Source organism: Phycodurus eques, chromosome 21 (genome assembly GCF_024500275.1).
Source record: "Phycodurus eques isolate BA_2022a chromosome 21, UOR_Pequ_1.1, whole genome shotgun sequence".
In the NCBI taxonomy this organism is placed as follows: domain Eukaryota; kingdom Metazoa; phylum Chordata; class Actinopteri; order Syngnathiformes; family Syngnathidae; genus Phycodurus; species Phycodurus eques.
In genome coordinates this window covers 10,548,547-10,569,308 of record NC_084545.1, presented here as the reverse complement: position 1 = coordinate 10,569,308, position 20,762 = coordinate 10,548,547, and the positions used below count along the sequence as shown (strand labels likewise).

General features: G+C 40.5%; 1 protein-coding gene across 2 annotated transcripts in view; it reads right to left on the bottom strand.

Moving 5' to 3' along the window:
• The window catches only part of nrp1a (neuropilin 1a), a 53,753-nt gene that overhangs the window by 7,731 nt on the left and 25,260 nt on the right, over positions 1-20,762 (bottom strand). For both annotated transcript variants that reach the window (XM_061666249.1, XM_061666250.1), the window contains exons 5-11: positions 19,179-19,406; positions 17,036-17,191; positions 14,964-15,130; positions 7,160-7,315; positions 5,080-5,224; positions 1,244-1,575; positions 95-239 (exon numbers count right to left, since the gene is read on the bottom strand). In XM_061666249.1, coding sequence (XP_061522233.1) covers positions 95-239; positions 1,244-1,575; positions 5,080-5,224; positions 7,160-7,315; positions 14,964-15,130; positions 17,036-17,191; positions 19,179-19,406 — 1,329 coding nt within the window. The remainder of the gene's footprint in view (positions 1-94; positions 240-1,243; positions 1,576-5,079; positions 5,225-7,159; positions 7,316-14,963; positions 15,131-17,035; positions 17,192-19,178; positions 19,407-20,762) is intronic.

Sequence of the window (20,762 nt, the reverse complement as noted above, 5' to 3'; positions counted from 1 at the left end):
TTGAATAAAGGTAATATTCCTACTTGCCCTCTTTGCGCATCATGCGACCAAGCTGAAAATTTGTAATTTAGATGTAATTTGATGGATTGTTTACCTTCAATATCACAGCCCAGGAGCTCAAGTCGCAGGCCCATTCCAGTCGCGGTGGCCCTGTCTGGGTAGATTCGGATAAAGCGGGTCAGCAGGGGTTCCAACGTCCTCAACTCGGGAGTGTCATAGTTGCTATTCCCTTCAAAAATCTGACAGAGAAAAACAGTAGAGGAAATAAACACAGGGTGATTGTGAAATCAGTACATTTCTGATGAACAATTAATGCTGGATGGTAAACGCTTTCTTCATGAAAACACCTCTCAAAAGAGGAGAAACGGGATCAAACTATGACAAGAGGACACAAATCATCTCCTTCATAAATCAGCCGTTAAGCATTCCGGATAGTTTATGTTGTGTCATGGTCACTTGAAGTCGTAATTGCTGTAGTTCCACTTGGAGATGTGTGGTTACATGTGTTCTCATGCATTCACTCCCTGCCCACACCATTGAAAAATAGCATTAAAATAAGTTAAGGCAGACTTCTTGATATAGGTCTTGTTTTGGCTCTCATTATATTGTGCAAAAACACTGAATAACGTTTCCAGTGAGTGTATATTGTAACGATGGTCTACATTGTTATCGTGTTTTTTTGTGTACTGTGTATGCAGTGATGGTGGAAAATATATCTTTGGTTTTGCCAGGATTTTGGATATCCTTTCCTCCCCTCGTATCTCCCCACTCCCTTCAACTACTCCTCAGGTGAAGTTTCTTGCTGCCACTGAAAGAGCTGAACTGAGTGTGTTCTGCAGAATACTAAAAGGGAAGACAGTAGTGGGAATAACTCCTGGTGCTTATCCTCAATTGATTCAAGTCATGACAGAAACTTGCTCGGATTGATTCTAGAAAGACTTAGAAAACTGGGAAACTGAGTACATTCTTTATAATTTGGACTAATGAGCTTGATGTCCATGCACACATTTGTCTCTCTTGAGGGATAAGATTTGTTTAGATTGATAACTGATATCATCTCTACTGATACAATGAAGTACTAGGGCAAGCAAATTATATTTGCACCCTTGATGTTTGTGATACTTAGGGTGTAACAAGAAAATCTCAATGACTTCTGCAGCAGATATGTCAATTTGGCTTTCCTCCAAAGAGGGCATGCAAGAAAACATTTCAGAACAATTGGTTACATTTCTTAATACTGTACCTTTGGCTTGTTTCCGTTGGTGTCAAGAATCATTCTCCAGTCAGACCCGTTGTTGCTGTGGCCAAGGCGGAACTTCTTCATGAAGACCTTGTTCTCACGGTGCTTCCCTCCCTGAATGATTAATCCCTTCACCACTTTCTCCTCCCCTAGGTCCACCTGTAGCCATTCCCTGGTGTAAGGCTGGGGCTGAGGCAGCAGGGTCCAACCCGTCCGGCTCGTCAGCAGACGAGCGTTCTCTGGTACCCAGCTCCGGTCGGTGTGAGATGATGCAGTAATTTGGTTGTCAGTGATCAAGCCTGATACCATGCCCAGCATGCCAGAGCATGGGTACTCTAAAAGAGAAAAACATTATTGAAACTCCTTGAAAAAAAGAATATGGGCATGTTTCAAGGCTTCCTCTGTGTGTTTGAAGTTTGTGCAGGGGTAATGGTAAGTGTCAGAGTCATTGTGAGGACACTTTCTTCTTTGTGATGTTACTATGATCTCCCCTCCTATTCTCTTCCTTGTCCACAGATCTCATGCAAGCTATTTTTTTTTTTTGCCCAGAGGCGCTTGTCTCCAGGCAGCCAATTAAAACTCCCCACTCACTTGGCACTTCCACCTCCTGCATTCTGGGGGCACTATTTCTTTTCATTTCTCATTTCCCTCCACCCTCCTCCACAGACTCACATGTAATCTTGCAAAAAAAAAAAAAAAAAAAGCATTGTCTTTTTGTTTAAACTGTGACTGCACTCATTTACCTTCTGTTCCACAGCTGGGGACATCTGTTGACTCTGTCTTTTACCGCCTCATCCCTTCTTGTACACATATTCATACTGTATACTGCATATGTTTATTTAAATATATAGCTGAAGATCTTTTGTTTCTTTCTAAATGCAAACAATTGCTTTAGCATTTTCTCATCCCTTAGTTTAACATGCTTTTTATAGAAAGTCGCATTTTCTATTTACCAACTTAATAAGTTAACTCGAATGTTGACATACAGATTATCAATGCAAAGGTGATGGTGGCAGACGACTGATTTGATTTATGAATGGAGTATGACTAGACCAGCTTTACCTTGCCAAATGCAGTATACTGTTCTGTACTGTATGTTATGTGCATTTTTAAACATAATATTTGGGTTTTAGACACATCCAAGGTCATCAAAATGGTATAACATTGATATTGTGTAAACATTTACATTATTGTTCTTGTATCTCAACAAATGCTAAATGTTTTGCATTCAACAGATTTGAATTCAGATACACAAAAGTTTGGCTTGGTCAAGGCGATGAAGCTATTATCTTTCTTTGTGGAGAGAAAATCTGTCATATGACAGTTATGTCACAACAACATCAAAATAATTACTGATGCCTAATCATGCGGCCCTGATGTCATCCCTATGCTGCTCATATTGTCTTTGGGGATTCCTGTGTGTGGATTAAGGCTGTGGTGTATTAACAGTGTATAGTCCTACATTCATGCCTTTAATTTTTAGCATTCGCATACATTATTTTGAGGGGAACTGCACTTCCTAACTTTATTGTAACCGGATATTTCAGCACTTGAAGAAATAATCATATTTAAGGTAAAGCCAGTCCTTTGATACAGTACCCTAATGCAACACATGCCATTATATCTTTGCCTTTTTTACAGGAGGCCAAGAAGGACACAGAGGACCTATTTTCTCCTGACCTCCAGCATATCCCCAGATGCTGAAGCAGGGGCCAGTTGTAGCAGTTCTGACTCCCACAGAGGAATACATCCATACGTTATTATATATCTTCTGTGTCTGCTGGAGACAAAGTCTGCACTGTGTTGCAGCACAACTAAGCAGCATAGCTGCATCTGGGAAAAGCGAGCAAAGACTTTGAGAACAAGGCTTCATTCAGACTCTTTCTGTGGTTATCTAAAAGCAACTCCTATGCAGATCCGTGAGAGAAATCTCTGATTCTGTATTCTGTTGGTGTAAATGTCCAAATGGAGCTCAAGAAGGTCTCCACAGGAGCTCAGCAATCACAGGAGATAACCTTTGGCTAAGGATGATCTTGGAAGCAAGAGGATGGTAGAAGGGTGTACTGTAGGTGTGTGTGCTTGAGAGTGTATCTGAAATGATTTGATTTGCGCTTTATATGGCTTCTGGAGTAGTTTAGATGGACTTTAGCTGTAGCCTCTCTGATGACATACTTTGTGCAACTGGCACACCCAGAGGAACAAACATCTTAGTGGAGATGGCGATCCAGAAATTCATGGGTCGTATTTTGGGTTTGGCTGGAGCCTCAGTGGTTCATCACATATATTTATAAACTGTGGTATATTCACTAACAGCAGGGTGGATATTCTTGATATTAATGAGTAGCTGCAACTTTACGATGAGGCCCAAGCACTTCTGATGTCAAATAATTACCATATACCTGTGTTTTATATGCTAGTGTTTCCTGTAGTGTATAGTTTTCTTAAAAATCAAAGATCAATCACTAACAAACTCAGTTCTCCCCAATACTCTATATTTGTACTTCTTTGAGCAAGTTCTGCTATCAGAGATTGTTAACCTCAAATAGAAGAGAGTGAGTCATAGGCCACAAGAGCCTCACAACTCCAATCCCACCACATGTGCTGTACTAATGCCATCGAGCTGGCAGTGTCTTCTGAGCACCCAGGGGTGCTGACGTCATCTCAGAGGCCCTGTGGTGACTTCAGTCTTGTGATGTGTTTACATCCTCTGTGCCATGGTTTGGTTACGTTCCCGAAAAACACACGACGCAGCTGCAACACTGATATACCCACAATGCACTCTGCAATCATACAAACAGCCACAGATTTAAAGTGCACAACACTCATGCTCTTCAGCTCAATATACAACGGATCCTAAACCTTCCTTTATCCAAGATAACTAAAACCAGAAACAAAAATAGCTTTTATTTTGCCCCAAGTGTGTATACATGTAAACTACTACACATACTCACAAAGTAACCAGCAGATGTGCTTGAGCCATATGAAAGCCTTCCACTCCGACATACTGTATACACTGCCAGTTTCATTAAAATAACATCAACTAGAAAAGGGAACAAGAGGAGCTTTGCCAAAATCAAAGCTCTGCAAGAGAAACAGACTGTAGCTAAAGAGGAAGCTGAGACCAGATCAGCAGGAGGGATGGGACCGTATAAAGCCCATCCCTCTGTCTGGCAGATGTTAGCTCCATTCATATTGTATGAGGTACATCTAAAGACAAGATAACATGAATAGCTCATCTCCCAACATGCATCACTTCCCTGTTACACACTAAAAAATACTCGGTCAAACTCAGTTGTTGGTTTGGTATAGTTGGGTCAGAGGTTTGGTCAATTTGAACCAACATTGGATTAAAACTAGAGCAAATTATTAACCCATCTGTTGGGTAAGAGATGCCCTGCCCACAACACAAAACAAAATGCACTGATTTCACAACCTAGCAATTGGTATAAGCGGATGGTTTTGAGATGGATTCACACCATTGGGTTACAGGTAGACCACCATTGGTTTGAGAAAACCTACCTTCTTGAAGTTGCCATTTTTGTTTTGTTCAGCTGTTTTTTTGTAATGTACAAGTTATATTTCTGGGGTTAAAGTGTCAAATATAAATTACTTAGAACTTTCTGTAGCTATCATTATAAAATGCAGGTTGATATGCTGAATAGATAAAACAGTCACCCTGGCAGAGGCAACAACAGACAGCAAGACAACAACAACGAAGATATTTTGAATTTCACATTCTAAGAAGTACTTTTCGATGCAGCTTTAGTGACAAACACAGCAGAGGAGTGTTTGCATGTTTGTGTGCATGTCGGTCATGGATGGATCGCCACTGCACTAACCTGATATCTTACAGCCATACACTTCAAAGCGCACTGCAATGCCTGTTTCCCAGGTAACAGGACGGATGCGGATGAAGCGCGTCAGAGTGGGTTTGGGCATCATCGTTTTGGCAATGTCTGTTGGGTTGGTGTTACCTTGGAAAACCTGTCAGAAAGAGTGAAGAAAATCATTGACTTGCTGAATTTACCCTCACGATATATTTTACGGGATATTGTAATATTAAGAAATAAATAGTAAGTGAAGTTCTTTGCAGGCAATTAACCAAATTTGAGTAACGTCATCATCATCCAAACACCTCACTCTAAACTAAGCACCCCCCCCCAAAAAAAATTACAAATATATAAGAAATTACTGTACAATGAAATATGTTTATTGTATTGATATAATTATTTCAATGATCGTCACATAAAGGGTTACATATACAAATGAATCTAATGACTATAACATTAGGATTCAGTTAGTTAAAATCCACATGACACCAAGTGACTATGGTATCAGTGTTATGTTTGCTTGAGTAAAAGACCTGAACTTAGGTGGCTCATAAATAGTTCGCCTGTCTCCTGTGCAACACATGTAGGCTATGACCTGTGAAACCCGAGGATGTATTCGTAAGACTAACTGGACAAAATTGACCAAAGATGCCCTTTTCTGTCCTCTAGCTCCAGATCCGTGGATGTTTTACTGCACTGTCTTGTCTAAAGGTCAGGGATGTCACAGTTTTGCCCTGGGGTACTCAGTCAGTTTACTAGCACCATATATGGAGGCTGACCACCCAGCCAAAAAACACAGTTCATTCCGGGTAATTGAATCTCACCGGTGACCATACAATCCCCTAACACTCCTGAACTGAGGGCATAGAGGGGAATCTATCAAAGAAGAGCAGGGTGGTAGAAAAATAGAATAGAAAAAGAAAACATTGAAGCTTGGTGAATTTCACATGACCTAAAACATAATTACACTGAGTTGTTAGTCCATGCAGTCTCTGTCCTAACGATGTCAGACATGTCACTAAGGGACTCACCACTAAGGGACTCAGTAACAAAGTCATGAACTCTCCTAAATGTCATCAGCTTGCTCAATGTAAAGTTCCTTTTCCTAGAGTGCAAAACTGCAACCTCAGCAGGCGGTAAATGGTGCCCATTCTGTACTGAAGCACTTTAGAGTATGGGAAAACACATGGTCGAGTCTTATTGTGGTACCATGCAACCAGCACTTTACACACAAGGGCCAGTGTACTTAAGAGAGGACAAAAAGGAAGCAAACCCAGTGGTCTGTGTGCCCAAACATGATGGTTTAGATGCCCTTTTGCTGAGGAGAAAGTATCGCTTCCATGCTCTTTCAAAAATATTTACATGTCAAACATGACTCACTGACCCTGTGGACACACACTTTGGTGGTTGCATCCAGATGGACAAAACCTGCTCTGTTTGACCGGCTGATCAGCAATCAATGGATACCACACTTCGGTCGAGCATGCGATTCCTCCCTCCCTCTTTCTGGTTGTTTTCACTCTCCTGGATCCTCCTCTACCAGCTGGGCAAACATGACATCCTCAACAACCATTCCATTAAAGTGTTGCTTGTCAAGTCTTTTGTCATTGCTGTACCTTTTACAAACTGACTAGAGCCAAACACAAACGGATGCAACATTCCTTGGAAAATCTCCTCCCTGGTTCCAGTTTACTACGAGCATGCTCAGTAAAAGGTGACCGCTGACACACACGCAGTGGCTGGATGACCACACTGAGCAGAGTGGATAATTGCACGTTAGAGGACATATGACAGGGTATTTCCCATTTTGTGGCGCACGGAGGCAACATGCAGCAAACCATAATTCAAATCAGCTGGTCTGTTGGAGTTGGGACATTCCAAATGTTGCTTGTATCTGTGACTTGGTCATGGCAGAGAAGTCACAAAAATAAACTACTTTCATTATCTACTCTGCTATTATTGTACTGTCAACATCTGGAGGATGTATTGTAGCAAACTGGAAACGTAAGTGGATATAGAGTACATTATCACTTCATATTAACACTCATATTGGACATGTGTACCTAATACATTTGAGAAAAACGCTTGCCTTTTGTTTCGAGCCCTCCTTTAGTGTAATCCAGTCCTCTCCATTTGAACTGACGTCCACTTTGTAGGACTTGACAAAGTAAGTCCTCCGGGTCTCCTGGGAAACTGCACCCTGTGTACCGATGGCTGAGACAAATCGTAAGAACCCAAGGTCCACCTGAGAAGTTCAGGATCAGAACAAACACAGCAACTCATTTAAAAGGTTGATAATCTAATATATTTTCACAGCTATTGCAAGAATGGCAGGATATTCGAAACACAGATTAACATACGTTTTTTTTTTTACATTCAAATGAAAAAATGTTTTTAACATAAAGAAAACCCCCCAATCAGAAACATTTCTAGCCAGGGTTGCTAGCAGGAATTTAATAACATGTAATGACAATATCTATGTAATAAAGAAAAAGACTCAGGATGACAACTTAATTTCCTGATGTGTATGACACAAGCTTATTGGATAAAAATTTAATCTTTACAGGAACAGAGTTGTGTAATCAGATCAAATCCAAATTCACCAGTAAGAAGGTAAGAAATATAGACTGAATATCAAATATAGTGCCTCTTAGTCTTTATGAAGTAATCATGACCTGTAATGGATCACCGATGGGCTATTTTATATTTTAGAAGGTCCTGGAGAATGAGAGAGTGTGCAGTTGGATGTTTGTTCTTTATATATTTGTCACATGTATACATTCTCAGAGCTAATGCTCAGCAAAAATAGTCATTGACTTGCCTCAGCCCTTAAAAAGAATCACATTCTGTGTCAGCCAAGCATCACGCATGATCACGACCATGACCATCACTTTCAGGAAACGAAGACCACACAAACCCTTATGGAAGTCGGCCGGCATCGGTTTATGTGGCAAGGACATTCGTGCCTTTTTAAAAATATATTTCGAATGCCTACATTGCTTGCAATGACTGCTACTCTAGGCTTAAGGTAGAGTAATCAGTAATCAGAAAGAACAAATCCACTATCCGATGAATGAAATGAAGACAAATCCCAGGGAACAACCCCTAAACCACAACTGAGTGGCAGTGGTGTGCAAACTGAAACGTTTTTAAACATATGCTCTATGAAGAAGCTTGCTAACTAAGCTCCAACTCTACTTTGATAGGCTGAGCGGACATTAATGAGGAGTAATTGACTTCAGATGCTACTGAAACAGCAGTGCATTACTTTTGGGCATGGGGCAACCGGTTTTCCAAATCATGATGAGAGAGTCTGCTTTGAATCTTAAATACAACTATGAATGTAGACTTTGGTGTTTGCATGTGTGTGTAGGAAAGAATGACCAAAATGGAACCATTCATTTAGGACTGCTTCTAAAGGCACAGATGTATGTTTGTGCTTATTCTTAGTAAATAACTATTGAGCATTTTGGAGGGTTAAATCAAATGACGCTTGATGCATTTGGAGCCGAACAGAAAAGAGTGCATGTTACAGAGTGCTAGTCACACTTACTGTTTGCTTTTATGTTAGCGAAAGTTAGTTAATTAGTTTCCTAGCGTTAACGCGTTGTAAATCACCACATGCAGTCCGAAATCTATAAAGTCCATTGAATCATACATGCTATCAAGAGAGGATGTCATGATAAAAGAATTGTTTCGAAATACTATGGAAATAATTATAAAACAATTTTTACATGTTAATGGAGCTTCCACTAACAAGTTATTAATGCCATAAAGTCAGTCTGTAATGTTAAGGAATTGAGGTTGTTTCACAGTTCTGTTGGACCTGAGTAGAATGGCTTGGAAGATGTGAAAGTTGAACACAGTGAGGTTACTGCGGATAACTTTCATATAGACTGGCAGACAGTAGGAGCCTGGATAATGGGCAAAGCATGATTTATTAATGACTGCTTGTTAGAGGAAGAACAACAAGCTAGTGGTTGCACTAACAGACCAAGGTTACAAGGGTCAGGAGCAAAAGACTGCCTGCCTGGGTGCTTGCATTCCACAGCCCAGAGGCCAAAATAACAACAAACAAACTAAAATAACAATGAGTGAAAGTTCTTTCGGCAGTTACTTCAGCTTGTGGACAGGGCAAACTACTGATGTTTACACATAAACCAATAATGAACATTTAGTAATTACTTGCAGTGCACAGCTTCGAGCCCCTAAATACTGAATCACGCTCGATGAGTGAATCACTTCACAGGGAGTGAAAAGTGACTCTAATATGCATTTATGGAGACTTTTTGGAACTTCGGAAATCCAACATTGTGAATGTTGTCCACAAACACAGCACGGATACTGTCTAGACAAATGAATACATATGGGACGAAAGAACACCGAGTCGTTAAAAGAAAATCAGCCCGGCCTGAACAATTTGACTTGTGTTCTTTCTGTGTGGTCTGAATACTCCTTTGTAATAATCAAGCTTAGAGGCAAACTGACAACTCTGTGTGCACTATTGCAACCTGAAAGGGAGGAAGACAAATGTGTTGTGATCAGGCTTGTAACAATATGCAAGCAGATCAAAATGCTTCAGCCCACATCATGTATTTGAATGAGATATTTTTGCATGTGTTTGGAGCAATAATTATAAAATTATATTTAAACAGTATATAAGCAGCTGTAGGATTGAAGGGTCTCGTCATTACTCAAGCTACATGATATGTATTTTACACTAAGCATAGTCACTGTTGCGTAAATATAGTATGAAAAGATGGTAAAATGGGTGTTCTGGAAAAGAAACTCAACACAATTCTCTGACAATATATCTCTCTATGCTTGATTGGCTTTTAATTGAGCTGTCAAGAAGCCAGCAGTCTGAGCTCTGGGAAAAAAAGTTATCAAATACTTTTTGAAAAACCCTCCTCGTCAATGTTGGGGAATGTGTTCGTGATAGGAATGCTGGTTGAATAAGTAACATTTTGTCCCCGCTGAAAACAACAAAAGGAGAAATCAGAAAGCGAGCAGAGCTTCAAAGTTAGTAAAGAGCAGCTGGTGGAAATAGAACATAACTTCTGGAAATGCTTTATGGCCCTTGAAGTATCAAATACACTAATCAAAGATCTGACCTTCCATTGAATGCAAACCATTATGCTAGCTTTATCCCAATAGTAATAATATTTTTTTTTTTTATGATAATAAGAAAAAGACAAAGGATTTTGGCAAACTAAAATGCAAACAGCATGTTTTGCCTTATTTTCATTATTTTCTTTTTCTTTTTTGAGCAGCCTCTTTGGTTTTCTATTCTTTGACGGGATACAGAATTAGTTGTTCCTTGGTTTGGGGCATCCTGTAGCTCCATTACTTGACAGTGTAATTAAATCTTCTTGAATAAAAACTATTACTCAAGGACTGCAGGACCTTTGAGCCCCCATCACAACCTCCCATTTATTACAATAGTCACCTGACATTGTTATGGTTTATTTTTAGACATGCGGCTCTTTGGGACCATTAAATTATGTATGTCTTCCATGTCTTATTATTTCACACAGAGGGACGTAGTCTCACAACAAATTACACACAAATTTGTTACATTTTTATGGGAAAGGTGTGGTTGTATTACACTTACCACTTCACTACTAATGCTTGTACAATTTAATTTTAAGAGCTGTATCAGTACTTTTCCCATCATAATGAAATTCATCTGAATATTTTACTCTCATAGATAAATATGGGAAGAGATTACAAATATATCTCAGTATGATATAGTCCACACCACTGCAAACTATAACAACAATATTAAATGTTGTGAAATGAGCATACGTATCTCTGTAAAGGTAGAATATTTGATGACTCCAGATCTCATTAGATTGTACAGGTTTACCTAATGGTATGTATGGTTTGTGAGTTCAAGCTTTTGGATGTTTATTTTTTTTTAGGTCCCTGTCATTTTTAATCATTGTGAGCGCTCTATTGTTATTACCACCATGACACATCTGTATGAATGACGACTGCGGTGAGTCATTGCGAAACAATTACATGGTCATTGGACAGGAAAGGAATCCTTCCTGGAGGTTTATGTCACGTCTGGCAGCTGCTTGATGAGCCCGTCCCAGAATATGCAGCTGACCATTTAGGAATCATGACAGTAATTATGAGATGAATTTGTACGTGTAACAAAATGGTTCATTTTATCACATCATATGATCTCTTATGGTTCCATTTTGAGTCCAAGTTTCTTCAACTTCTCCACTCAAGTGTGATTTTCTACCCCTTCATTGATTTTCCAATTGAGAGTGGGAAACAGGGAAGCAGCGAGGCAGCCACCATTGTTTCCAGTTCAACGCTACGGTGATGACGAGGTTCATGATCTCACTGCCAGCCTCTTTTTATAGCTGCTTTTGTCAATGGCGAAACTGCTGTTTATTAACATTTTGTTTTCATTTGAGGGGCAATAAATGTTACTGGAGGGGGCATATAAGGCACCTCTACTGACTGAAAGCATATATGGATGAAAAGGGAAACTACATAAATGATGGGTTTACTTGGGAGGTTCCTCTCGTTTGAACCACAGAACAGAAAAATGTTCTCCCTAATGGTGTACTTTTTGTCCAGATAAGTGTGCAATTAGTGGTTGTTTGGTTGGTCGGCTAGTGGAACTCAACCTGTTATCTTTGCTATGTAGACTGTTTGTCAGAGCTGTTTACTTCATGGAGCTACACTTAGGAAATAAGGTCAACGCCAACTCCTTGGTGAAACTGTGCCTTTTTTCAGGTATTAAACTTAATAAATGAATTTTGAGAAAACACATTCAAACAAGAATGTTGGACATCACATTCAGATTTGTATCACATATGAGAGCGCAAATGCACATTACGTGTATGTAAATACACAATGTATTGTGTACATATTGTCTCCTTTCAGTTTGGTTGTGTAGACTACAATGAACATACAAATACCAATAAGAATAACAGATAAAGCATGGTAGAATAAAGATTGTAGTCAATAGCAGGAACTATTGAGAATTAAATTATAGCTGTGATTCATAAGGCATAAAAACCTTACCTATTGTATGGCACATATGCTAGCGTAAAAATGTTGCCATTGTGAGTTGTTCAATAAAAAGGCTTTTCAGTATCGACAGTTGGGCTGCCTCCAAGACAGTGTTAATTATTCATGTTGTGTCTGCATGCAATCAATGGCAGCTGCCTGACAGCGACCTGGCCCTGCTTTCATTGAATCATTCAGACACTCCAGTGACTCTTTGTAGCCATCAGATCCTCTCTCTATAATATGCTTCCAGCTCCTTAGTAATTTCCCCCATTATGGTCTCCAAGGAACCCTTAGTTCTCGGGCCGCCGTGTTCCGATCCTCAATGTGCGAATGCAGGTGGTTTCTTGACAATGCTAAGTGTTAATCAGGTTTTCCTTCTGGTGTTACCCTGACTTCATAAAGGCGATGATCAGGCCCTAAGCCGATAGAGTCTGGGGTGTAGGCTAATTCATTTTAACGTCAACCTGCTGCAGAGACTCCTGCTGTTCATCCTCTTAGGCTTCAAAGAACACAGTGCCTCATACAGGAGGATAATACGCACAAATCTCCCACCTTCATGCTCCTCGACAGACCTGAAGTTTCATGAGGAATAAGTGGGTTGACTAGTGAAGGCGCTAGCGAGCTCAAACAAACAGAAAAACAAATAACCAAAAGGCTCAACTAACTCAGCACTCAATGTCCAAACTAGATAACAATAATCTAACCACCCACCTTTGCATACATCAGAATGAGGCTCCATTAAGCTTCATGACAAAACTGAATTATGCTCGGCAAAATGAAGGACAAGCAAAGCAAAGTAAAACGTCCAGGAACCAAAAAGGTCACATCTCATGAATTATAAAACTGTTTGCCACAAACCACAGCCAGAGAATGATAATGAAATAAATAATGAATGGATCTGATACATCTCACGGTGCATGAGATGATTTGTACGTGCCATGAGGGGACCTGAGCTTGTTGACCGACTGAATGAAAGCGGAATGACGAATTCCACTCTTTTAATACCACTTGTGATAATTAAGCGTGTGCTCAAAGTGCTCGTCACAAGTGCCACACACTCCTCAGACGATATAAATTACATGGCAACCACAGACTTGGCTCTTTCGTTTGCTTTGAAATTAGAAGGGTTTTAATCTGATTAGTATCGGGGAACTAAGCAAGCCCATTAGAGTGCATCCATTTTAAAATCCACATTTTACTGCCAAATCAAATTTTCAATATGATCAATACTGTATAACAAGGGGAGTCTCAAGTGACAACAAATCATTGTGGGGTCTTTCCGCTGGAAAAGAGCCACATTGGGATATAATGCTCAAGATGCTGGTTAGTGATCAAAGCCAAATACTGTAGGCACCTCGTTCAAAAGTTCAATTTCCTTTTGCCCTCAGAACTCTCTTAACTCATCATTTGCATGGTAACCAACAATGCTCAGTTAGGATGTGGTCAAATCGGTAATAAGGAGCCCAAAGAAAATACCCCACACAACATTACACAACTAAGATCAAATAGAGATGGACTCCTTGTGCTCATGGTGGAAATGGAAGCAGAACTTTGGACTCATAAAACCAGGGAATATTTTTCCAAACTTGTAGACTGTAATCAATTGTTTGAGGGCCTTTAAAATTAAAAATGAAATTTTCCTGTTCTTAGCTGGCAAATTGTCATTTTCAACCAACCAGGATATTCTCTTTTACAAATTATTCTCTCTAGGTCCTAACTATGGTTCTGTTTGAAAATCCCAGTGGGTGAAGTACTCATGCCAGCTCATCTAGCAAAAGTAACTGAGTCTGAGTCATTATTTTCTTGGCTGTGTCTACTATAGCTAAATGCTTAATTGCTTCCTGCCATGTGACTGGCTGATTAGTTCTTGAGGGTTTCAGCAACTATACATTAAAAAGGGAATGATGACTATATAGCTGACAAGCAGCATACACTATGTCTTTGTCAGAGAGATAATGTGTGGGGGAAAAAATGTAACAACCTTTGTGGCTATAAGGGGAAGTATGTTAACTTCCTGGTCCACTCAGACACATGCTGTGTTCTTCCACAGGAGAAAGTGGGCCCCTTCCAGACCTGCTCAGTCACCCACAAATCCGAAAGCAAAAAAAAAAAGAAAAAAAAGATGGATGCTTGGGAGAATGCACACCAACTGACACACATGCACATTCTCTCACTGATTAAATTAGTCTGAAGGAACACCATGGGATCCCAAGACAATATTTTCATTGCAATAATAAAGGAAAAGCTTGCTTATGGCTCTCAGCAAGTAAATATTTGTCTTGCGGTCAGCTCTATTATTCATCCCCTCAGGAATATTCTGGGGCCAAACTTTTCAGCAATGAAGCAGAGAGAGCTGAAAGAAACGGAAGAAAAAGAAAAACAGTCTTGGAATTTACAAGGGCTGACGGGACTTCAGATAATAAATCAAACATGCCCTATTTGCATCTAGGTAGTGCTCTGGCTCGGTCACTGAAGCTGTTTGTGCTGTGAGTGGACATGGAGTACGGAACATCTTTCCATGCAGGGCTGAATGATATATATCTTTTTACATGTAGTTGCTATCTGAATAATGATTGTTGTGCAGAAAAGCCAACCTACCATAATCTGTTATCGAGGAATGGGGGAAATAATGGATAGGGCAGGAAGACATAGGATGGGTAAACAGCTGAAACAACTTTGGAAAATCAAATATACACTTCAGGGTGGGTCATTTGTTTGTAAATGTGTGTGGGCTGTGTTTGGCAAAATCATCAAAATATCAAAATCAAGAGATCCTTTAATCTATTAGAAATAATAATGTACAGAAAGTGGATGGATGGATTTATATTTGGATTTGTAATGATGCATTTGGTTACCTGTATCCACTCCTTGTTTGAGTCCTGTGCAGGGGTCCATGCATTTTCATAGTAGTTGAGTCTGGAACGCTCGGGGGACCAGCTGGGGTTGTACTGGGATGAGGCTACGATTTGGTCAGATGTTATCTCACCCGATTCCATTCCTAAGGGGTCGCTGCAGTCAAAGTCTGAGAAATAAAGGTTGAGAAAATGATGAAAAGGGGAGACAGCAGGAGGTATTTATTTGAGCGCTGTACTAGCACACAATAGATCTAAGCATATGTTTTCAGTGTTTCCCAGTTTCACAGCTCATCTCTGGGGAGGAGGATGCCACATAACAGGCACTCGGTGCTGATGTCCGGAAAAGAACTCCACATCAGGGAAGCTTCAGTAAATCCTTTCTGTTTTCATTGTACCCTGGTTTTAATGGATTGCAGGTTGGAAGTGTTCTGCATTAAGAAGTAAAAACGCCTCCATAAAATATTCAGTGTAGGCTAAATTCGTCTTTTTATGGTTTAAAATTGCTGTCCTGCCACATTTTCATTTCAGACTGGATCTGCTTCCCTCATCTCTCTTTTTGTACATGGCATTATTTTCTTTAACTTAGTCTCTTGGGAGAGTTTAGATGAATTTACTGTCTGTATCGTGGGGTTGCAAATCACAATCAAAATGACCCACCACCCACATTAGGAGATGGTTTATGTTGTTTGGTGTTGACATGGGGCAGCCGTTTCCAGACATGCCAGGCTCCGTGGTTACAAATTCTGATGGGTCAGATTGCGGTCGACTCCGCTAACAACCTGGAGGTCAGACATGCTGATACCTCTATAGGTGACGCCATAATGGCCAGCCAAAACAGAAAATCTCTCCATGTGTCACCATGCCCACATACAGTTACTAGGGTTTGTGTTTCAATAGTTTAAAATTTTCCTTCATACAGACATGTAGTCATGCATGTTGGCATCTCATTGTGACACAGAGAAACAAAATGCTCCACTCTACCCATTGTCAGAACTCTTTGAAATCTCAGTCTGGTCTTGTCAAACTGACATTTCATCCACGCAGTCATGTAGTTTATTGACTGGCAGAAACACAAAGCGGTGCTTGTTTGTAACCATTGGCACAACCTGATCAGGTGTGCTGTCAGACATCACATAGTGTCAGATTACAGCCAAGAAGGCACTGAATGTGATAAATGCAATCTGAGGAGTTAAGAGATTAAGAAAAGCCTTGCCTTTCTTCACCTTATCACCTTCATCAATTACTTTCAGCTATTTCCATTCAACCATTGCTGTCACCAACCACGGACAGAAAGAGAGGACTGTCTTTGGCCATCACATCAGCTAATAAAGCCTGATATTCTACCATGATGTCAATTTGAAAAAGTTAGTCTGATCTAAGAGATGTGTGATTAGAGCAACTCAAGTAGCTTGGGGGAAATCAGCAAAGAATGACATCATCAAGCACGCTAATCGTTCTTTGCAAATGTCTGTTGTCTGTGTGTGTCTCCCCTCAGGGTAAGACACAATCCCTTGGAGATGATCAGTAGATTTGTTGAATGTCAGACATCTCCTGTGCTAGTCAAAGGCACACTGTGTGTGTGTGTGTGTGTGTGCGTGCGTGTGTTAAGGGTGGTCTTTAGCCTCTGGACAGATTTATGACTCCTAGCTGCCCTTTCTTTCTTAATGAAATGTTTAGTCGTAATGTTTTTGCACAATGGGGTCGGGAGGTCCAGCCCAGTGACGGCGATGTTAAAACACCAGAATTGTGTGTGTGTGTGTGTGTGTCTGTGGAGTGGAGAATCCATGTTTTGGTGCACGTCTCTGCCCGTTGTGTGTTAATTTAGGAGTTGTAAAACACATTCCACAAATAAAGAAAGAGGAGGTGTTTATTTAATAACACTTAATCTCTGTTAATCAAGTACCTACATTATAAGGAACCGATGTATCCTCAGTTGCTACTTTACATTCATAATATTCCTTTGGCAGTTATTTTTGTGGAACTGCATCGATAAGATTATTTGGCTATGTCTGCTTCTTCTTTGCTTGACATCCTAGTCATTTTTATTTTCTAGTGTGTTTATGCCAACTCACCCTCTGGAACGGTCCTTTCGATGACTGTGAAGTTGGCAGAAAAACCCTCCCTGGCGATGGCACTGTCAGTGTTGATTGTAAGTGCCAGGATGCCGGTGTAAGAGATGATTCTTCCTGGTGTGTTCTGTCCACAGTACCTCCCAATGTATGGTCCAACTAGTAAAGAAAATACATGGGGAAAATTCAGGCAAACCCTGGACTGGAGCTCAATTGCCTTATTTGTTTACCATAGTCATGTAAAAAAAAAATTTCAGTGACCCAATGAAAAAACCTAGTGTGTATTGACAACACTCATGGCGAGGTAAATACAGCCCTTACCTAATAGATCATAAGGACTCTTCCATCAAACCTGTACAGAACCTCATAACTGCCAAGCACATTGTATTGTATTTTTAAAAAATCCCGTAAGTAGCCAAAATGATTCAATAGTAATTTAACATTGCCTGTATTATTTTGTTTTTAGTCCCCCAGTTCACTGGGGCTTAGTCCAGGGTATTTCCTGCCTCTGACAGGTGGTAAAACTTAAAAACCAGCAGTTAAAATTTTGATAGTTCTCTTCCTGTTTCATCATGACAACAAGCTTGCTTTCCGTCAGATAAAGCTGCCATCCACGAAGACATTTTAGTCTCTCATAACAGCGCTGGGGACATCACAGAGACCTTATTCTAATAATGGCAACTAACAACACCTACCACTAATCCCCCTTGACTAGTACCCTATAAATCTGCAAGACGCTTGGAGAAAAGAGTTCCAACATTCCATGGGCCACTGTGATCAAACGTGGTGAGGTTAGCTTCCTGTGATCATTGTCGGGTTGCTGGCTGTAAATACCTCAGCCCTGTCCCATCACCCAACCATGTTTGTTAATGTTGTCAGCACTGAAGGCGATAAACTGCAATCTTCGAGTCACTTTTGTGGAGGAGGAGCAACAAGTTGAGACTGGGCAGACACAAAAGAGGAACTGTAAAAGGCAACGCAATAAAGCCTCATGTGGTGCCCGTTCTACTAAGCAGAGTGAGAAAAATGGACAGCAACGTTAGCAGCATAGGGAGGTGATGGCACACAAGCACAATGACCTTGCTCTGTGTCCCTCATGTGTGCTATGATCCATGAACCCATGTTGGTGTGCAGAGACCTGTGGCTTATCTGTGATTACGAATGTTGTGATCAGTGACGAGTGACAGTACAACATCCCTGCAGCCGGCTGTCATCCCATCACGCCGCTCTCTCTATTTGATGGATAAAAAGCAAAGGCCGGGCCACGGAGATTTTAGGGGGCGCACAGTGATGGCCCAGCTTAATCCTCATAACCCAAGTACGGGCTGTGTACGCATGATGGTTTGTGTGTCTTTTAAACATGCTAAGGGATGGGCTGAAGACAAAATAAGACCATCTCCTAGATTATCTGCATGAGTCCCCATGATGATGACATTTTAATTAAGCCTTCGCATGTACTTTCCTTCGTTGCTTTACACCTCATAGAATCAGAAGGCGTATCCAGAGGTTTTTCCACAGCCAAATTCAGCGTGGAAAACCTCTCTCACTCTCACTGATTTGAGAGCTGGTGGTTATGGTAGTTGGTATTGGACTAGCAGATTTCCATCCCTTGTGCTAATGCACTAATGATCCAGCAGTTACCTCGGAATCCACAACAAAAGCAGACAACGTTTTTTCCTCCTGCAGCTTATTGCTAGTCAAGGCTGTCTATCACATACAAAAACACTTCAGTTCGTGTGATGCCATGACACTCTGAGGTGGTGTTGTCCAGTTTTTGCCCTGACAAGAGATACCTGCTTCTGCGTCATACTGAGCTCAAACTGAGACTTCTGAATATCACAGAACATTTGTTTTTGGCTTTGTCTCGAGGGGGACCTTTATGAAAACAAGTATCTATTAAAATTTGATGATGTTGTGGAATGTGTGGCATCAACACAAAGGTCCCATCCAACTATCTTTAAGCAAGACACAAAACCTGTATTGCCACGATGTAATATTACTTTTCAGATATTTTATATATATATATATATATATATATATATATATATACACACACACACACACACATACACACACACACACACACACACGCACTCACGCGCACACACTCTATTGAATCCTGAGGGCTGTGAAGAGAAAAGCTCACCTCCTGGAAAGCCATCCCAGATCTCCAGACGGTCATAACGACAGAACACACCAGTCGGAGGCGTTTGGTCAGGCTCCAGCTCAAAGTTCTCAAATTCCAAAATAATTTCTGACATCCTTGGGGCAAATATCATAAATGTACAGTCCAGGTTGTTGGGGTACTTTTCTGGAAAGCCTGGAGATTTTATGACACCGCTATTAGAGGTGAAGTTCCTGGAGCATTCAGGACCTGCAAGAAAGAACATCGTACCTAATGGTAAATTACAACCTCAGACAAAGAAATTGGTAAAGTTTGATATTCTATAAAAAGGTTAGTTGTTTTTTGTTTTTCTGGTAAATTTGAATAAAGTTTATCAAGCGGTGCGGCCTTCAAACTGTTCTATTCGGTCGGCTGAGGCAAGTCAAAGGATGAGCTTATCACATCACGGCAACATGAACTTTGAAAAGTGAGAAAGGAAGGGTAACATTGAACATACAGCATTGGTTCACACTGCAAAGAAACTTGCTTGGATTATTTAAACACAAAAACACAACATGAATAAGGCAAACCTCATCCATATTCGCACTCAAACAAACCTTTTGACAAAGCTTCATGGCAAAATATTTTAATTCCCATCTTAAAGTGCTTACTGTCATTACTTGAGCATTTATACAGTTCCTGCATTATCCATGTTTTAGCGTGAGATTATAATTCACAAATCAGTGACATCCAGGCAATTTCTGAAGGAGTGACACAATACGTTTGAGGGAAAGATGGTCTCTATGCTCGCACAAATGCAAACTGTGAATGACCCCGCTTCACACAAGCACACAGTCATGTGTCATCCAAGAGAATCATTTGGATCTATTAGTGGCAGAAATGTGCCCAGGATAACATAATTTCCCACTAGTCTGACAGTCTGCATTATGGGTGCAGAAGGGGTTGACCCAAAACATAACTGGAAGGATTTTTTTTTTTTTGCACGAAAAAAAACAGCAGGGTACAGTTGTCATAGCCGAACTGAATGTGGCAAACTGCTTTTTCCACTCAGGCATCTTGCTGGGCCATAAATTCAGTCCATCATACCCGCTTCAGACTGTCAAGCGGTGCGGCTTTCAAACTGGGGAAATTAAAGGGAGAACCATGTCGCTTTGCTCTTAATTCAAGTTGAAAGCCCCGATGTGGACCATTTTACAGAGTTGACATTTAGAGCAGCAGTGAAAGTGTGGCTTTTGAAAACAGTAGGTGACAATAATTTCACAGCTTTCACACAAATTTGGTCCTAGAAAATTGGAATACTTTGAGGAGAAGGATTGGGTCACTAGTTGCTGCACTGATTTGCTTTACCTGGACAAATTTGACAGTAATGTAGGGGGGAAAGACACAGACCTCTTATTGGCCATGTTGCCTTTGTGCCCTCTACAGTGTAATTTTACTTGTAACCCTTTCACTATCAAGAACCTTATCGCTGTTCAGCAGTAGACACAGCCGGTCTTGTCCAGGTGTGTCTCGATGTTCTTATATAGAGCCTTCTGGTAATTACTTCCTTCACAATGGTACTTAATTACTTATACTAAATGCATTTCCCCCGCGACCCTAGTGAAG